Source organism: Armigeres subalbatus, chromosome 3 (assembly GCF_024139115.2).
Source record: "Armigeres subalbatus isolate Guangzhou_Male chromosome 3, GZ_Asu_2, whole genome shotgun sequence".
NCBI classification, from domain to species: domain Eukaryota; kingdom Metazoa; phylum Arthropoda; class Insecta; order Diptera; family Culicidae; genus Armigeres; species Armigeres subalbatus.
The window spans coordinates 345,119,433-345,135,639 of NC_085141.1; the positions used below are offsets into that span (position 1 = coordinate 345,119,433).

The following is a 16,207-nucleotide window of genomic DNA, read 5'->3' on the forward strand; positions in this document are numbered from 1 at the left end:
CCAAATGCCAAATACAATTTCCACTACTTTTTACTCGTCGCCACTATTGTACGTCCAGAAGACCAAACCAAATCACAGGTTAACGAACAGGAGAAAGGCAAGTAGGCGAAACTAACTGTGAAGGGTGAAGGGTTTCTTTAGTATCCGGGTATTTAGAAGAAAACGTCTGTACACGGTTACGTTCTAGAGTAGACTGAAGTCTCATTTATTGTTCGCCTGATTTCGGGCCATTTGGCTCGCTTGGCTCATCTAGGAACGCGCAGTATTGAAATCTGTGCGAATGATCAATGTTTTTTACTTACAGGTGTATAACACTGACGTGGCAGGCGCCAGTATGACCTAACAAATGAGATCACCAGTACTTGTACATTGAAGATGTGAGCTAGTCCCAAGCAAACATCTGTTGGTTCCCTGTGCAAGAGCAGCTGATCTGGTCATAATGGAGTAGCAACTACGAGCAGTCAATCAAGCTCAAGCTCAAGCTCAGCTAGGTTGAAAAGTGGCACATGCTCTTTGCGGTCCTTAAAATAGAAAGTGATCTCTGCATATGTTCTACGTTACCCAAGAAATTTCAGAAGTTAGGCCTTATAGTAACCAAAGGTCCATAGAATAAATACAATAGTTGTACAAGCAATATGTGGTCCTTTGAATAACATGTAATCATAAAATTTGTGCTGCGTTATTCAAGAAATCTCTGGAGAAAGACCTCAATCATACAAAAATCCCTAGAGTAAACTCTTGTGGTCTGCTGGCGTAACCAAAGGTCTATCATCCAAATTCAAATACGGTACATGTTCTTAATGGTACTTAGCATAGAATGCGTTCATAGTATATGTTCCAGATCATCCAAGAATTCTCTGGAGTAAGCCCTTGAGGTCTACACGTGTAACGAGAGGTCTATGAACTTTTTTTTTTTCAAAATTGGTACATGCTCTTTGTGATTCTTGGAAATAGAATGTTTTTTTTTCTTCCTAAGCAATGGAGGGGGAATCTGCTCAACAGACATCCTGGGTTGTCCAGGAAGTGCGGGGTTAGGGACCACCTCCGATAGCAAACGAGGGAGGCAGGACTACGTCCCCGACCCGCTAAACCGTTTCCATTGCCACCAAGCCCATAGTCCCTTCGGTACAACCAGAAAGTAATGCTTCAAAGGGGGGCCAGTGCACGACGCACCCTCGAGGTTAGCTGCGTGTCCTTGCAGCCTCGAACATCGTGACTCGCTTTTTTAGAAGAACACCATGATATCGTGCCAGCGCATTGCCGGTCCACCATATGTCCTCGGAAGGTGGGGAGGGTAGACTTCGCGCCTGCTTCCCTCTGCACGACTGGTATCAAGAATGATGATGCCGCGTGCACCCCAAATTGACCTCTCTGCGATAGGATCTGTAAGACAACACACAGAGGGACTTGCCGACGCGGTGCCTACGCCTACCCCAGCCTTGACGAGGACCCCTTTCCGTCCTCGGGCTCGAAACCCGCCCGGTTGACCGACGCCGCAAAAGCGACGATACCATGTTGTTCTTCGCGCGGCCACTTGTTCGATAAATGGATCGAGTTCGACCACAGGGCATGACCATCGGTATGACCCATGAAGCCGGCTCCGAATTCTCGGACCACCTCTTATTTGTGCCTGAACTAGCCATCCTTGAGTCCATGCAACACCTTATGTGTAGCTCCGAGACGATTTGCAAGTAAGTTAAATCATTTGTTCCAATGGATGGTAGTCATTTTTAACAGGTTTGTTAATTTGATTTGATAATTCATTTTTCTAAATTTGCAGCCAAATGACTGAAATACAGGCTAAACAGTGTACAATAAGCCATTACTGCCGCTAATAACTCGGCAATTGCCATCTCACTCAATAAGGACGATCCCAACAATGGACATAATCTTCCGTGAAACCATGTTATGTATATAATAAACACATAAGAAATTATGAATATATCCTTAGTTTTGTGTTTTTTTTCACTCGCCTTATTTGATATTTTTTATTTCATTCAGTACTTTTCTTACCGGGATCCGCACTAATTTTTGCAGAATGCCTCGGTATGTTTTACCGAGTGCTCGGTAGTTTTTACAGATCAGCACGGTAATAATTGACAATTCGCCACGAGTTTGCAGAACCGAGAACTCGGTAATTAGCTGAACTATTTTACTGAGGTGGCTACCGAGAGCTCAGCTGTTGAGAAATCGGTAATCTCGAAACCGAGCCCGGTAAATAAAATTAAGTGTGTAGGTTGTCCGGGGTAGTGTCCAGACCACATGTGGCAAGCATGTGGTCACGCATTGCGCGAAAACGTGGGCACACGAGCAACACGTGTTCCGCCGTTTCCTCTAAACCTGCGCACACCAAACACTCGGGCGAGGCCGAGCAAGCCAGCTGCGTTACCTGCACTGGGAATTTGCAGCACGCTTAAACGCCGGGCACTTCGAACTCCCCACGGGTTCTTGCTGTTCACAGCTTTGCTGGAACAAATCAAACAATTGGGAGGGTTCGTGCAGCGTTGTGCCTTATGTCCCTCCAATCCGCAACGTCGACAGAGCTTGCTTCTGTTAGGGCCTTTGCAGTCCCATTGCTTGTGCCCCGGTTCCAGGCACTTGAAGCAAACTTCGGGTTGCTCGTATATGCCCACAGGGACGACTGGTATCAAGAATGATGATGCCGCGTGCACCCCAAATTGACCTCTCTGCGATAGGATCTGTAAGACAACACACAGAGGGACTTGCCGACGCGGTGCCTACGCCTACCCCAGCCTTGACGAGGACCCCTTTCCATCATCGGGCTCGAAACCCACCCGGTTGACCGACGCCGCAAAAGCGGCGATACCATGTTGTTCTTCGCGCGGCCACTTGTTCGATAAAAAGATCGAGTTCGACCAAGGGCGTAGCCAAGGGGGGGCAGGGGGGGGGCCGTCGCCCCCCCTAAATTGTGGAAAGATTGAACGGGTACTGAAATGAATTCCCTCAAACATGTGCACTTTACGATCCAATCATATACAGAAATAGGTGGTTGAAATTCAAAAGATTCCCAAAACTTATTAGGGCATCCAGGATCCATAATATCTTCTTCTTCTTCTTCTTATTGGCATTACATCCCCCACTGGGACATTACCGCCTCGCAGCTTAGTGTTCATTAAGCATTTCCACAGTTATTAACCGCGAGGTTTCTAAGCCGAGTTACCATTTCTGCATTCGTATATCATTAGGCTAACACGATGATACTTTTATGCCCAGGGAAGTCGAGACAATTTCCAATCCGAAAATTGTCTAGACCGGCACCGGGAATCGAACCCAGCCACACTCAGCATGGTCTTGCATTGGTTTTGCTCTCTTCAGGAAGAATCCGGCATTTCCTTCAGGCATGCATTCGAGAGTTCCATCAAGAATACATACGGAATTTCTTCCCAAAATTGTACCAGAAGTTTCTTCAAAAATTTATGATGGAAATTCTCCGATTTAGCTCCATAATTTCACTTGTAAATCTATAAGAAATTACTTCGGAAATTCTTCTGGGAACTTCTCCGGGCATTCCTCTCGGAACTCTTCCTTTAATTCCTCCGGGATTACTTCCAGGAAATTTTCCAGGAATACCTCCAAACATTCAATAGCGAAATCATCTAGCATTCCAATCTGGAATTCTTTTCGCAATTACTCCAATTACTCCAAGTATTTCCCTAGAAATTCTTACAGGTATTTTTTCGGGAGTTTCTTCAGGTACTTCTCCATGAATTCCTTCAAGAATTTCTTCGGGAGATTTTCCGCGGAAGTGTACTAGAATTCCTTCCGGACTTCACTCGGAATTTACTCGGATATCTGCCAAGAATTCTTCCAGAAATTTCTTCGGAACAATCCGCAGGGATTTTCTTCAGCAATTCATCTGGGAATACTTTCAGGATTTCATCTGGGAATTTCTGCATTAATTCCTTCTGGTATTTTTCTGGGAATTCCTTCAGATATTTTTTTTCGGAAATTCCTTTAGAAACTTCTCTGAGAATTATTTCAGGACTTCTATGTGGGAATTCCTTCAGAAGTGCTTGTGGGAGTTCCTCCGGGAGTATTTCCCGGAGTTTTTCCAAGAAGATCTCCGGTAATACCTCCAGGAACTTTACAGGGAATTCCTGGACGATATTTGGCAGGAATTTCACGGGAAATGGGATTTCAGAAGTTCCTTCAGAAATATTTTTCACTTCCTCTAGGGTATTCCACCGGATGTTCCTCTGAAGATCCACCAGTAGTTCCTTCGGGAATTCAATCAGGCTTTCTTCCAGGAATTCATTTAGCATTTCCTTAGGCATTTATCTACAAATTCCTCCAGAATTTCTCTGGGAGTTCTTACGGGAATTCCTCCGGGAGGTTTTTTTTAAGAATTCTTACGGAAGTTCCTTTGGGAGTTCATCCTAGAATTCTTACGAGAGTTGCTCCAGGATTTCCTCCGGAAATTCTTCCTGTAGTTCTTCAATAAATTCCTCCAGAAGTTCCACCGGCAGTTCCTCCGAGAATTCCTCTGATAATTTCTCCGGAAATTCCTATAGAAAATCCCCCGGGAGTTCCTCCGGAAAATACTCTGGGAGTTCCTCCGGAAGTTCCTTTTCAGAAAAAAAACACCCGGAGAAACTACCGGAGGGATTCTCGTAGAAACTGCTGGTGGATCTCCCGGAGGAATTCCCGATGGAACTGTCGGAGGAGCTCCCGTAAGATCTCCCTTAAGAACTCCCGGAGGAATTTCAGGAGAAACTCCTAGAAGAATTCCTAGAGGACCTCCTGGATGAGCTCCCAGAGAAACTATCGGAAGAACTTCGGGAGGAATTTCCAGCTTAATTTCTTAAGAAAGCCTAAAAGATTTCCTGAAAAAAGCCTGAATAATTTCCTGGAATAGCTTCTGGTGGAACTCCCGGAGAAATTTCCGGAGAAACTCCCGGATGAATTGCTGGTGGAATTCCCGGAGGAACTCTCGAAGGAATTTTCTGGAAGAATTTCTGAAGAAACTCCCAGGGGAATATTCAAAGGAACCCCGGGGAAACTACCAGAAGCATTCTCGGAAACAAGAGAATTCATCTTATAGACAAATCTCGTCTAGCTGAAACCTTTGTTGGGGTTTGTAGCTGGACCATCATCATCATCAGAGGACCTCCCGGAGAATTCCCTGAGGAGCTCGCAGAGAAATTCTCGGAGGAGCTTCTGGTGGAAAATTTATATAAATTCCTGAAGAAGCCTAAATAAATTCCAATTCTGCCGAAATTCCCGGAAGAATTTTCAGAGGAACTGCCGATAGAACTACCGGAATAATTCTCGAAGGAAATCCTAGAGAAATTCTTGGTGGAAATGCCGGTGGAACTCCTGGAAGAATTCCAGGAGGATTTTTCGGAGAAACCCCTGGAAGATCTCCCAGTGGAAACCTTGAAGTTTCCACCGGAATTCTTTCAGGATTTCATTACGAATTAATCTAGGAATTCTTCTGAAAATTCCATTGTTGATTTCATTTTCGGTATAATTTCTGTATAAATTTCCGGTGGAATTCCTGGAGAAATTCTTTGAAATTTTCACAAGAAATTATTCGAAACAATTCATGGAAAATTTTATGGAATTTACACAAGAAATTCGAAGATTTTTCGTGAAATTCTCAGGAATGTTTACTGGCAATTCTGCGGAATTTCCACGGGATTTTCTTATTCTTAAAAATTATGGGAAACAGCACGAAATTATAAATTAATTATAAAGAAGTTCGTGAATATTTTCTTAGAGTAAATAATGGTGGAACTTTCGGATCAATTCCCGGCAAAATGTATGGTGGAATTCCTGGAGACACTGCCGAAGAAGTTGCTGGAGGCATTCCTAAAGAATCCCTGATAGAATTCCGGATAGAATGCCAGGAGCAATTGTCAAAGGAATTCCTGGAATTTGCATATTGATTTTTCTGCCAATTTTATAATAAATATTATTTCAGAATGGAAGAATTCACGATTTTTATAATAATTGTTATAGCCGATTTTATATTCTTTCTGAATACTAAGTTAGTTAATATTTTCCTCACTTTATTTAAAAATATCTGATGAGCAATAAATCACGCATTTTTAAATCCATTATTGTTTTAATCATTATTGTTTCGATTTGGTTTGTTTTTTTATAAAACTACTATAAAACTACGATTTAGAAGACCAAAAAATTTGGCCCCCCCCCCCCCTTCGCGAAATCCTGGCTACGCCCGTGAGTTCGACCACAGGGCATGACCATCGGTATGACCCATGAAGCCGGCTCCGAACCCTCGGACCACCTCTTATTTGCGCCTGAACTAGCCATCCTTGAGTCCATGCAACACCTTATGTGTAGCTCCGAGACGATTTGGACGATAGCCGATAAAACGGCGTTCCAGCCAACTTCATCTTTACACATCCTCCGAACTAGGTTGTCCGGGGTAGTGTCCAGACCACATGTGGCAAGCATGTGGTCACGCATTGCGCGAAAACGTGGGCACACGAGCAACACGTGTTCCGCCGTTTCCTCTAAACCTGCGCACACCAAACACTCGGGCGAGGCCGAGCAAGCCAGCTGCGTTACCTGCACTGTGAATTTGCAGCACGCTTAAACGCCGGGCACTTCGAACTCCCCACGGGTTCTTGCTGTTCACAGCTTTGCTGGAACAAATCAAACAATTGGGAGGGTTCGTGCAGCGTTGTGCCTTATGTCCCTCCAATCCGCAACGTCGACAGAGCTTGCTTCTGTTAGGGCCTTTGCAGTCCCATTGCTTGTGCCCCGGTTACAGGCACTTGAAGCAAACTTCGGGTTGCTCGTATATGCCCACAGGGCACACCGACGCGACCATCCCACCCGAGTAGCACACTTGTCACATATCAGTCACTGTGACTCATATGCGACTAAATTCAGTCACATTGGAGTTGCTGCCACCAAATCGATCTGAGCTGTGCTACTTGGGCACCTTAACGCTCCCTAACTTGACTACCTTGGAGGCATCCGCTGCAGATAGCCGAACCAATGCTACCTGTGTCCCTGCCGGACCTTTCCGTAGCCGAACGGCTGCGGTGGGCGTCTCCACTTCACACTGTCGCCGCAGTGCCGTGACGAGCTCTTCGACTTCGGTGATCTCGTCCAGGTCTTTAACCCTTAGATTCACCTCCGTTGTGAGTGCCCTCACCATGACCATCTCGCCTAGGACTTCCTCCGCCAACTTCTTGTAGGCGGCGCCCTTTTGCGAGACGCCCCGCTTCAGCTCGAGGATCATCTCGCCCATCCGGGTACGTCTTATTCGACGTACGTCGGCGCCGAGTTCACCGACGTCACTCCTCATCGCCTTCAAGACGACCGAGTACTTAGCCTCGTCCGTCTTGATGACTAGGGCATCGTTCCTGGAGCGATTGGCGCCTACCCTAGACTTCTTGCTACCCTCGTTCGCCTGGGCCTTCTTTTCGGCCCTTGACGTCTTCGGTTTCCTCTTGTTCTTGACCAGGGTCCAGGAGGCGTCATCCCCCTCTATTTCCCTGGTCTGGTGCGGTTGAGAGCTCTCAGCCTGCCGTAACCCCTTACCACCGTCTTTCCTGGGTGGACGGACCTTTCCAGGTCCTGGCCGGGGTTCAGCTTCCCAGCCCCACTACCTTTGTTCGGGGTAGTAACCCTCCGCGTTTTGGAGCGGCCCCCAGGGAGCTCATCCCCTGGAGACTGTCTCCCCCGTTTTTGTGTCTGCTCCGTTGGAGCAGTGACCCCCGACGTGCCCGCGAATACTTGAGCCTCAGTCTGGGTAGACTTTGGCACCACCGTCTTCGCTGACACGCCCTCGATCGATTCGACCTTGCCCGAGTCCGCGAATCCTTGGGCCTCAGTCTGGGTAGACCTCGACTCCACGGATTTCACGGGTTTACACTTGGCCGTCCCGACCGCCCTCTCCAGCTTGGCGTCCAGCATCGACTTTCGAAGTTTCAGCAAGCTCCTCTTGAGGTCCTTATTGATATTATGTTTCGATGACGCAAAGTCGATGATGGTGTCCAGCTAAGCATATGCGGTATTTCGAAAAATTTCGTTTTAGGGCATTCGAAACGAAATTCCGCGGAATTTCGCGGAATTTTAGTATGGCGAAATCTGATTTTCTGATTTCGTTTCGTATCGAATAATTTCAAAAATTTCGACGGGGAAATCATACTTTTTAACGAAATTAAACGGAATTTCGTAGAATTTCGAAATAAATTTTAATATTTCAAATTTTCATATAGTTAAAAATTTGGCTGCGCCGCTGAATAAAGCCATTCAAACTCTATTTAAAATTTCATAAGGTACATCGGGGCAAGTTGAAACGGTTTTTTCAAAGTTGAACTTTGTAGTGCTATAAAAAAAAATCATTCTTTGATAAATTTTGATTTCGTTTGCGGCATTTGCTAGTTCGGGGCAAAGATTATACGTAAAAAATTAGCAACCTCACCAAACTTTCTTTTAAATAGTTAGTATACTAAAATTATATTTTTATATGCATCGTTTCAACTTCCCCACGTATCGGGGCAAGTTGAAACACTGCGCTATATACAGATATTAGCCAATTTTGCCGTATCAAAAACAAAATATAGTACTCAGTGAAACTCAAGATGCATAAGGTTGGTTTAGTTACAGTACTGCCAGGACACTCATAAGAGTCCCATGTAAATGTTGATGTAAACTTCTGGTAATTTTGAATATCTTTCAGACGTTAGCTCAAAATTGTCTCCTGTTAAGGAAAAGTGATAAAATAGTAGGCTTTGTTCTAGAATTTTGAAAATCAAATCCTTCTTGTATTGTCCATCTTGATATTTACTCGGATTACTTTTCAAGATGATTAATTATTTGGTTCGCTTGAATGGTGCGCTTGATCAATTCGTTTGTGGCTTCTTCGTAAATTCACATTAATTAACCAGCATATCTCTCACAAACCCCTCGATTGAAGAAATAGGGGACTAGGGAAGTGAAAGGTGGAGTTAACAAAATGGTGACATGCTCTGTTTTATTTTTTTGAAAGCCAGTGCTCACTACGAGGAAAAGTAGATTAAGAATCTCAAAACAAGACCATGCAGTTTGAACATGACCCCTTTTAATTCTATTCTTGAGTGGAAATTGCAGGTGGGTTGCATTCATGACGGGATGGGCGAAAATTTATTAAATTTATTTTCAGAAGCTTGGACCTTTTTATAAATTTATATTATCCGAATGTATTTACGGACCAATGTGAACTCTGAAAAAAAAATTTCATTTTAAATTGCGAGGGTGACGTTTTGAACCGTTGTTTCAACTTGCCCCGCACCACGCATTTCTATTTGCCCCGATGGGTTGAAAATGCGGAGCAATTTCAAACGACAAAAATACGAAAATTTACAGGGTCTTTCATCGATTTTTTATAATCATTATGCTTATTCGACACTAGCAGACCCGACGAACTTCGTTTCGCCTAAAATTAATTGGTTTCCTGAATAATTCTTGAGTTATGAAGAAATTGATGTTTCATTTGTATGGGAGCCCCCTTTCCAAAGGAGGGAGGATTTCGAACCATCCTAGGACACTTCCCGGCCCCAAAAACCTCTGCATACAAATTTTAACGCCGATCCGTTCAGTAGTTTCGAAATCTATAAGGTTCAGACAGACAGAAGTTCATTTTATGTATATAGATTGGATGATTAGCTACCGTGAAAATTTTATGGAAAAAACTTTACAAACACCATTTTTAGGCTTATTTCATTGGCACGCCAAAAACAACTACCATGATATGTGAAGCAACTTTATCCAATGGAAATTTGCAGGAAATCGTTGATTCCAGCTTTAACTTTTGGTTTTTGTTCAGGGAGTCCATTATACGAACGGGGTCCATTACTCGCACTCTCCCTAATATTTAGCAATAAACGTAAATGTCTGCGTTCTAGTTTGATGGCATAAAATTAGTTTACATTTAATAGCTAAAGGCTTATACATTGTTCTCAAGGTCTGAAAAGATTTATAACTGTTGATTTTAAGCATTATATTCATTCTTTTTCATCTAGCAGTTATATTTTTTCAAGTGAAATCTTCTGTGCCTGTAACTTTCGCTTCTCTTAGATAAATAATGGATATTTCTATCGAGTTTAGAGAGTTTCTATCGATTTTTTAAGCATATTGTATGGAAGGTTCTGTACCAAATTAATTTGGTTACACTGGCGACCACCTCATCAGAGCTACCGACTGAATAGTAACAAGGCAGACACGATTGAATTATCCAGAGGGGGGACAACGAATTTTTTTTCATGTGGAGTTTGGCAAGTATGACAGTACCCTCTTATTTGGCGCATAAATTTATACTCCAGTGTCAAAATGCTCATATACTTACATAAATTGTCGTGGTATTTGTGAAAATTTGTATTGTTTACCATTTTTACAAGAGAGAGTGGTGTCGAAAGCACATATTAAATTAAAGATTGCAACGAACAAAAATACACCAAATCTAAAAAATGTAGTGTTTTCACTTTATTCCGTACGCGAAATATGCAGATAAATAAGTATGTTGGTAGAAAAAACTCTGTGCTGAGCAAAACAGTTGTTTCTGGCATTATCCAAACTTTGTGCGTTTCAGAACATCCTCACTCACTGCAGTATTAATTTTCATAGACTACGGCGTAGTGTTAGTGCCGTCGGCATTCGCTTGATTTGAGGCAACAAATATTTGACACCTTAGCACCCGCCTGGAATTATCACATCATGTCCTATAGCTTTCAGCAAACACGTATGCCTATTTTTATTGCTAATACACAGCAAATAGTTTATTTGGAAATCAGCAAATAACCGTATTTTGTACGGAAGTCTGTTCTTCATTATGCTGAGCTGCAGAAATAAGAAATGACTGTGTATTTTTAATATTGCGAAAATTGTTTGGATACTCAACATTACCTTCATCCTGTAACTTCAGTAGACCCTCAAGACCCTCAACTTCAGTAGGTTCAAGTTCCCTATATTCTCTTAATTATTCAGATCTGTTATAGTTTTTTTACATTCTATTTCCAATGGTTTGAATTTCTAGGCTTTACAGATTCATCATGGAATGGACAACGTTTTCCGGGGCGTCAGGCAATGTGTGGCAAGTAGGCTGAACCCGGAACTGTCCCGCATAATCGGGGATGTTTTCTAACCTAATGCCTACATGCAGATAGCGTAATGGTGTTGCTAGAGTAAGAGCATCTCATAGCTATTATTGTTAAGGTCCGACTCCCATCAGCGCACCATATGTAGAATTTTTCTAATCGTTCTCACAAAAAGTGAGTGAGAGGTGAAGTGATTAAACGAAAAAGGTTTTCGTTTAGCAGTCACGATTTTCGTTTATTTTCAAAGGCCGAGAAAAAATGATGGATGAAAAATGCCCCTCACCATAACTAAAAAATAAAATGCTCGCTTAATATTTCTATCAGACCTCAGTAAAAATTTAGAAAAGGTCAAGTTCACACTCTTAGTTTTTATTTCTGCAGCTCGGTAGAAATCCGCATAGCCGTGCGCCAGCAAAATAAATAACTGATATTCCGGCAAAAATGTTGTTTGTTAGCTGATTTTCGGCAAATTATTTGCTGATTTCCAGCAATTTTGACAGAAATCTCGGTAAAAGAAATTAAGTGTGTACTACTACAACCAACAGCTGTTTGGAAAGTCTCACAGATTCAATAAATAAATCTTCATGAATTTGGTTGGAAATTTGCCTGGAGACTTTATTCAAGATGTCGATTGAAATGGAAGGATGGCACTTTGAATCTGTAATACTTTTCAAAATGATGAACAGATCCAATAAATATGAAATCTGTTGATTGCAGTTAAAAAATCAGCTTTAATTTATTTTTACTGAGGCCTGTTGGAAATATTAAGCGATGAATATGTTTACGTTGTTTATGGTAAAGAGGCATACTTTTGAAAATGGTAAAAATGTACAAAACTGATCGGTTACTTATGTCCTTTTGTAAAATTAAGCTAGATTCTACCTATGGAATTTGGGTAACAATATTTTTCTTTAACAATATTAAACAAAATTAATTTTCTTTTATTCGTATTCTTTTTATTAGTTTTTTGCATTATGTATATAATGCAAAAAAAAAACTATTCAATAAAAATTCCGCGGAATTTTTTTTAAATTTCGTTTCGTTTCGAAAAATTTCGAATCAAATGGACCTCAATTTCGTTTCGTTTCGAAGTATCGGAAGTAAATCTGAATTTCGTTTCGTTTCGTTCCGAACCAACAATAGCATTTCAAATTTCGTTTCGTTTCGTCAGGAAAAAATGTGTTATCGCATACCCTTATGTCCAGCTGTTCCGTCGCCACCTCGAAGGCCGAAAGTCCATCGCGTTTGCGGTTCATCGCTTTCACAAGCCATGGGCCGTCTATAACAACTTCTACCTACTTCTACCTTCTATACTTCTACCTAACTATCTGTGTTAATATTTTGAAAATTTCCACTCCTTATGCCTTTTTACCTCCCTTATGCTTTTCTCATCACATTTTATAATGCGCGACATAAATGCCACCGCTTGATGGATTATATGTTTTTCTTATCAGTTTGAGCTCCCTGGGGGCATATTGTCAGAGGTAAGATTATGTATTAGGAAATATGTTTGTTCGAATTTCACCAATCATACCAATTTATGAGTTTTATACAAAAAACGAATATTTATTTGTCTGCTACGGTCAAGTTTCTGTGTTGCAATGGAAATTTTCGTGCTTATTTAAAAAAACTCGCTGTTGCGTACAAAATTCGGACTAAATACTGCAGTAGGTTTAACAAAAAAAAATTTAATTCGTAAGAATTACCTTTAAAAAAAAAAAAATGTTGGAATTTAGGATTAAAACTACAGCGACACGTATACTATGAGATAAGTTTTCAGAAATCATTAAGGAGCACGTATAAATAAGCGAAAGTTAATTAACAAAATGTTACACAAAAAAGTCACTATGTTCCACACGTGACTACTTCATATCCTTGAGCAACTCCATGGTATAAAAGTAGCTGGCGTTTAGATTCTTCCGGTTCCGTTCGGCTGAACTTTGTGCCACCTGACTCTGAACGGGTGGCGAGTTTCGCTGACAGAGGCGAATCTGATGATTGTCCAGCTGAGTTATTGTGTAGAATCGCTGTTTGCATTTTTTGCAGCTAACCGTTTTCCGTTGGTCGTCGCTACTGCTGCCAGTTGGACGTCCGCCGCCACAAGACGAGTCCGGCGTTTGTAAGCGAAGTCGATTTTTGATCATTTCTACTTCTTCCGGAGTAGGTGCAATCGGTGCTGGGGGGAACGGTGCAGGCCTTTTGAGATTGTTCGGCGTTGCAGCGATTGTAGGCGGTATACAATGGTAGTGTTTATTGTGCGTTTCGAGTTCAGTGACCGTTTCGAATGTTTCATTGCACTCTTCGCAACGAGTGATTGCCAAAAGAGGTGATATCGAACTAGACTCTGTGGTGACCGAACAGGGACCGTCATCTAGTTGTTGCTGCAGAATGGTGGGTGACATAATTTTAGATCCTTCTGGATTGTAATTAAGGCGAAGTTTTTCCAAATTGCTTAGAAAAGAGCGTTCAATTTTGATTGTGTCCTCATCAGCTGTCTTTACGCTAGAGCTCTCAACAGTTTCTGATTCTGGTTCAACAGTTCCCTCGTCATAGCAGGAAATTACTTCAACCGTTTTCCTAACAGAGAATACAACCCTCCTAATAAATTCAAACGATGAGATGGATCGATTTTCCTTCAAATAAAGGAAATGGTAGACTTCCCGAATAAACTTAACCAGCTTAAACAGGAGACATTCTTTAAGGTGCTCATTATACGACTCATCGAACATAAACCGCCTCCGACAAGAAGGACACTTTTTCTCCTTATAGTCTTCTGGTAGATTAAATGTTATATTGTGTTCCTTAAGAATGTCCAGCTCCATAATGTCATCTTCCTGAAACTCTTTTTCCGTATAGCTGAAAAATCCACCAGAAGTTCCTGCTGCGTTCTCATCGGGAGATGAATCTTGCCATCTGCTTAGGCGTGCTTCCTCTATTCGTCGTCGTTCCTCTTCCACATTATTCTGCTTCTTTCTTTTCTGAGCACTCCCACCTAATACTTGCCCAAGCACTTCTTTGTCCAAGTTCTTCTGATAGGGAATCGATTTCCGCCCTTTCCCTCCGAAATTCATCATTTTGTAACTGGTTTCGTTGACGTTGGGTCGAATCACCGTCGGGCTTACCATAGTCGGAATAAGTTCCATCATGTCTACGTTCTTCTTGGCATCTTTGCTCTGTTCTTGCACCCCGATGAGATACTTGGCGGCCAACAGTGCCGCGACATTGTCAATCGTCTGCCTCCGGAATGTGTACGCGTGCTTCAGGTACGAGATGCAAACGACGCAAATTTTCTGAGGAAGCCCATCGTCCGGTGTAATATCCAGACCTGTTACTTCCGTGACTAACCTATGGATCGGCGACGACCAGCGAACACACTCCCGGGGATGTTCGTGCAGGTAGGCTGGAATTTTGAGGAAAATATTGTGTGACCCGGGGGCTGAACAAACTCGGCACAGATTGGCGATGTTGCACGAGAGGTTTTCCGATGTGGCGATGTTGCAAATCATAATGCTGAGAAAAGGAAGCAATTATTGGCAATATATGAGCTTGGGTATATGCTTACCTTTGAAAAGGAACCAATTAGGCCGGAAAATCAGGAATAAAACGTATTTGGAGCCGGATACTGATTTTTACCAGCGCTCACAAGTTTGAGTTTTTGTTTTACGAATATATGTGAAGCTTTATGTGAAGATTTTTGTTTACACTTTTTGACGTATCGTTCATATATACACGGAGCTTCAAAACTAACCAAAGATGAGTTGTTTTATAGCCTATTCAGATTACGCCATCGGAATAAAGAGTAACTTGATGCAAGTTTCCATTATATTCAATTTTCTTTTTCATATTTAACACGATATTGCAGTTTGCGTTCAGTTCGCCAAATGCACGAAGTTGCAGCAAACATGCAAAAGATCTTGCATACAGTGTTGCTGGCTATTTTATCTTTTAAGAAGATTATGTTATAATTGAAGTCCTTATGATTTGTCATTCTATTTAAGCAAAATATTATGAACTCTTCCACATTTAAGATATTGTGATAGAAAGTTATTCTTGACGTAGGACTTACGTCTTTCTTTACTATACTGGGTGTCATTTAGATTTTTGGAAATCGAGAGCGTTACGCTGGAAGGGAAGATTTTGAACGTTATTATGCATCTCGAGATAAAATAGAATACTGCGGCTTCCTGCTGGTTGCTTCTCAGGTAATCGCAACGGTCACTAAACACGACAGAGTCAATGAAAATCTTAATAGCTCCGCACATAGCATACGTTTGCGTTGCGTTTGACAGTTTTCCCGTGGGAAATGTCTCAAACGCAACGCAAACGTATCCTATGTGCGGGGGTCTTTACCCATCGTATGCACTTGCCATGATAAACACTCTCCATGTACTCAGTGACTCCCAGTCTTCACGAAAACATGAACCGCGTTTGAACAAGTGCAGTTTTCCCGTGTGCAAGTTCGCACTCAAACATGCATACTAGATCCAAACCGAGTTCATCATAAACCGAACCAAAATCGCACCCGGTTTGAACACGAGTGTGCGCCCAAGTTCAAACACACGGGGTTGAACATGGAAGTTTAAACATCAGTTTACACACAGCATGCTGTTCATCTGTTCATATTGGTCAAGTGGTTTCTATTCTTGAGTAGCGGTGATGGCCTAATGGTAACTCGTTTGGCGTTCACTCAGGGCACTAGGATTTGAATCCTTGTCTTTGGATTTTTTAAAGGAATGGCACATGAATAGTTTTAGTTTTATAAATGCTACTTTTTAGCTCTTGTCAGGTGGTTTGCGCTTGGTCCGATATCTCAATATCACAACAATATGTTTACTCAACATTTTGCATACAATCTTCAGATATTATTCTTAATGTTGATAACAACTGAATATTAGGTGCATTTTCCCGGTAAGACAACCGGCAGCCTCCAATGTAATGATTATTTAAAGTGTCCGTGCGTTTATGTTCTAAACGAGGTGAAATACATAAGTCTCTGTTCGTCTGTCTAAAATGTAGCCCCTAATTATTTTATATCCGTTACATATGCAAGCATGTATTTTGTTTTGTTAGATACGATGGGATGTGCATATCGTGAATAAAATATAAATGTTGATTCCAAAAAGTTCTAAGAC

General features: G+C 41.9%; 1 protein-coding gene across 1 annotated transcript; it reads right to left on the minus strand.

The window, feature by feature from the left end:
• Positions 1 to 12,660: 12,660 nt before the first annotated feature.
• On the minus strand, positions 12,661 to 14,771 carry LOC134222488 (uncharacterized). Its single transcript, XM_062701636.1, has 2 exons — positions 14,638 to 14,771; positions 12,661 to 14,585 (listed from the first exon to the last, which is right to left on the minus strand). Exon 2 carries the CDS (start codon positions 14,579 to 14,581, stop codon positions 12,938 to 12,940), a length of 1,644 nt encoding a protein of 547 aa, XP_062557620.1. The 5' UTR covers positions 14,582 to 14,585; positions 14,638 to 14,771; the 3' UTR covers positions 12,661 to 12,937.
• Between the last annotated feature and the right edge of the window lie 1,436 nt (positions 14,772 to 16,207).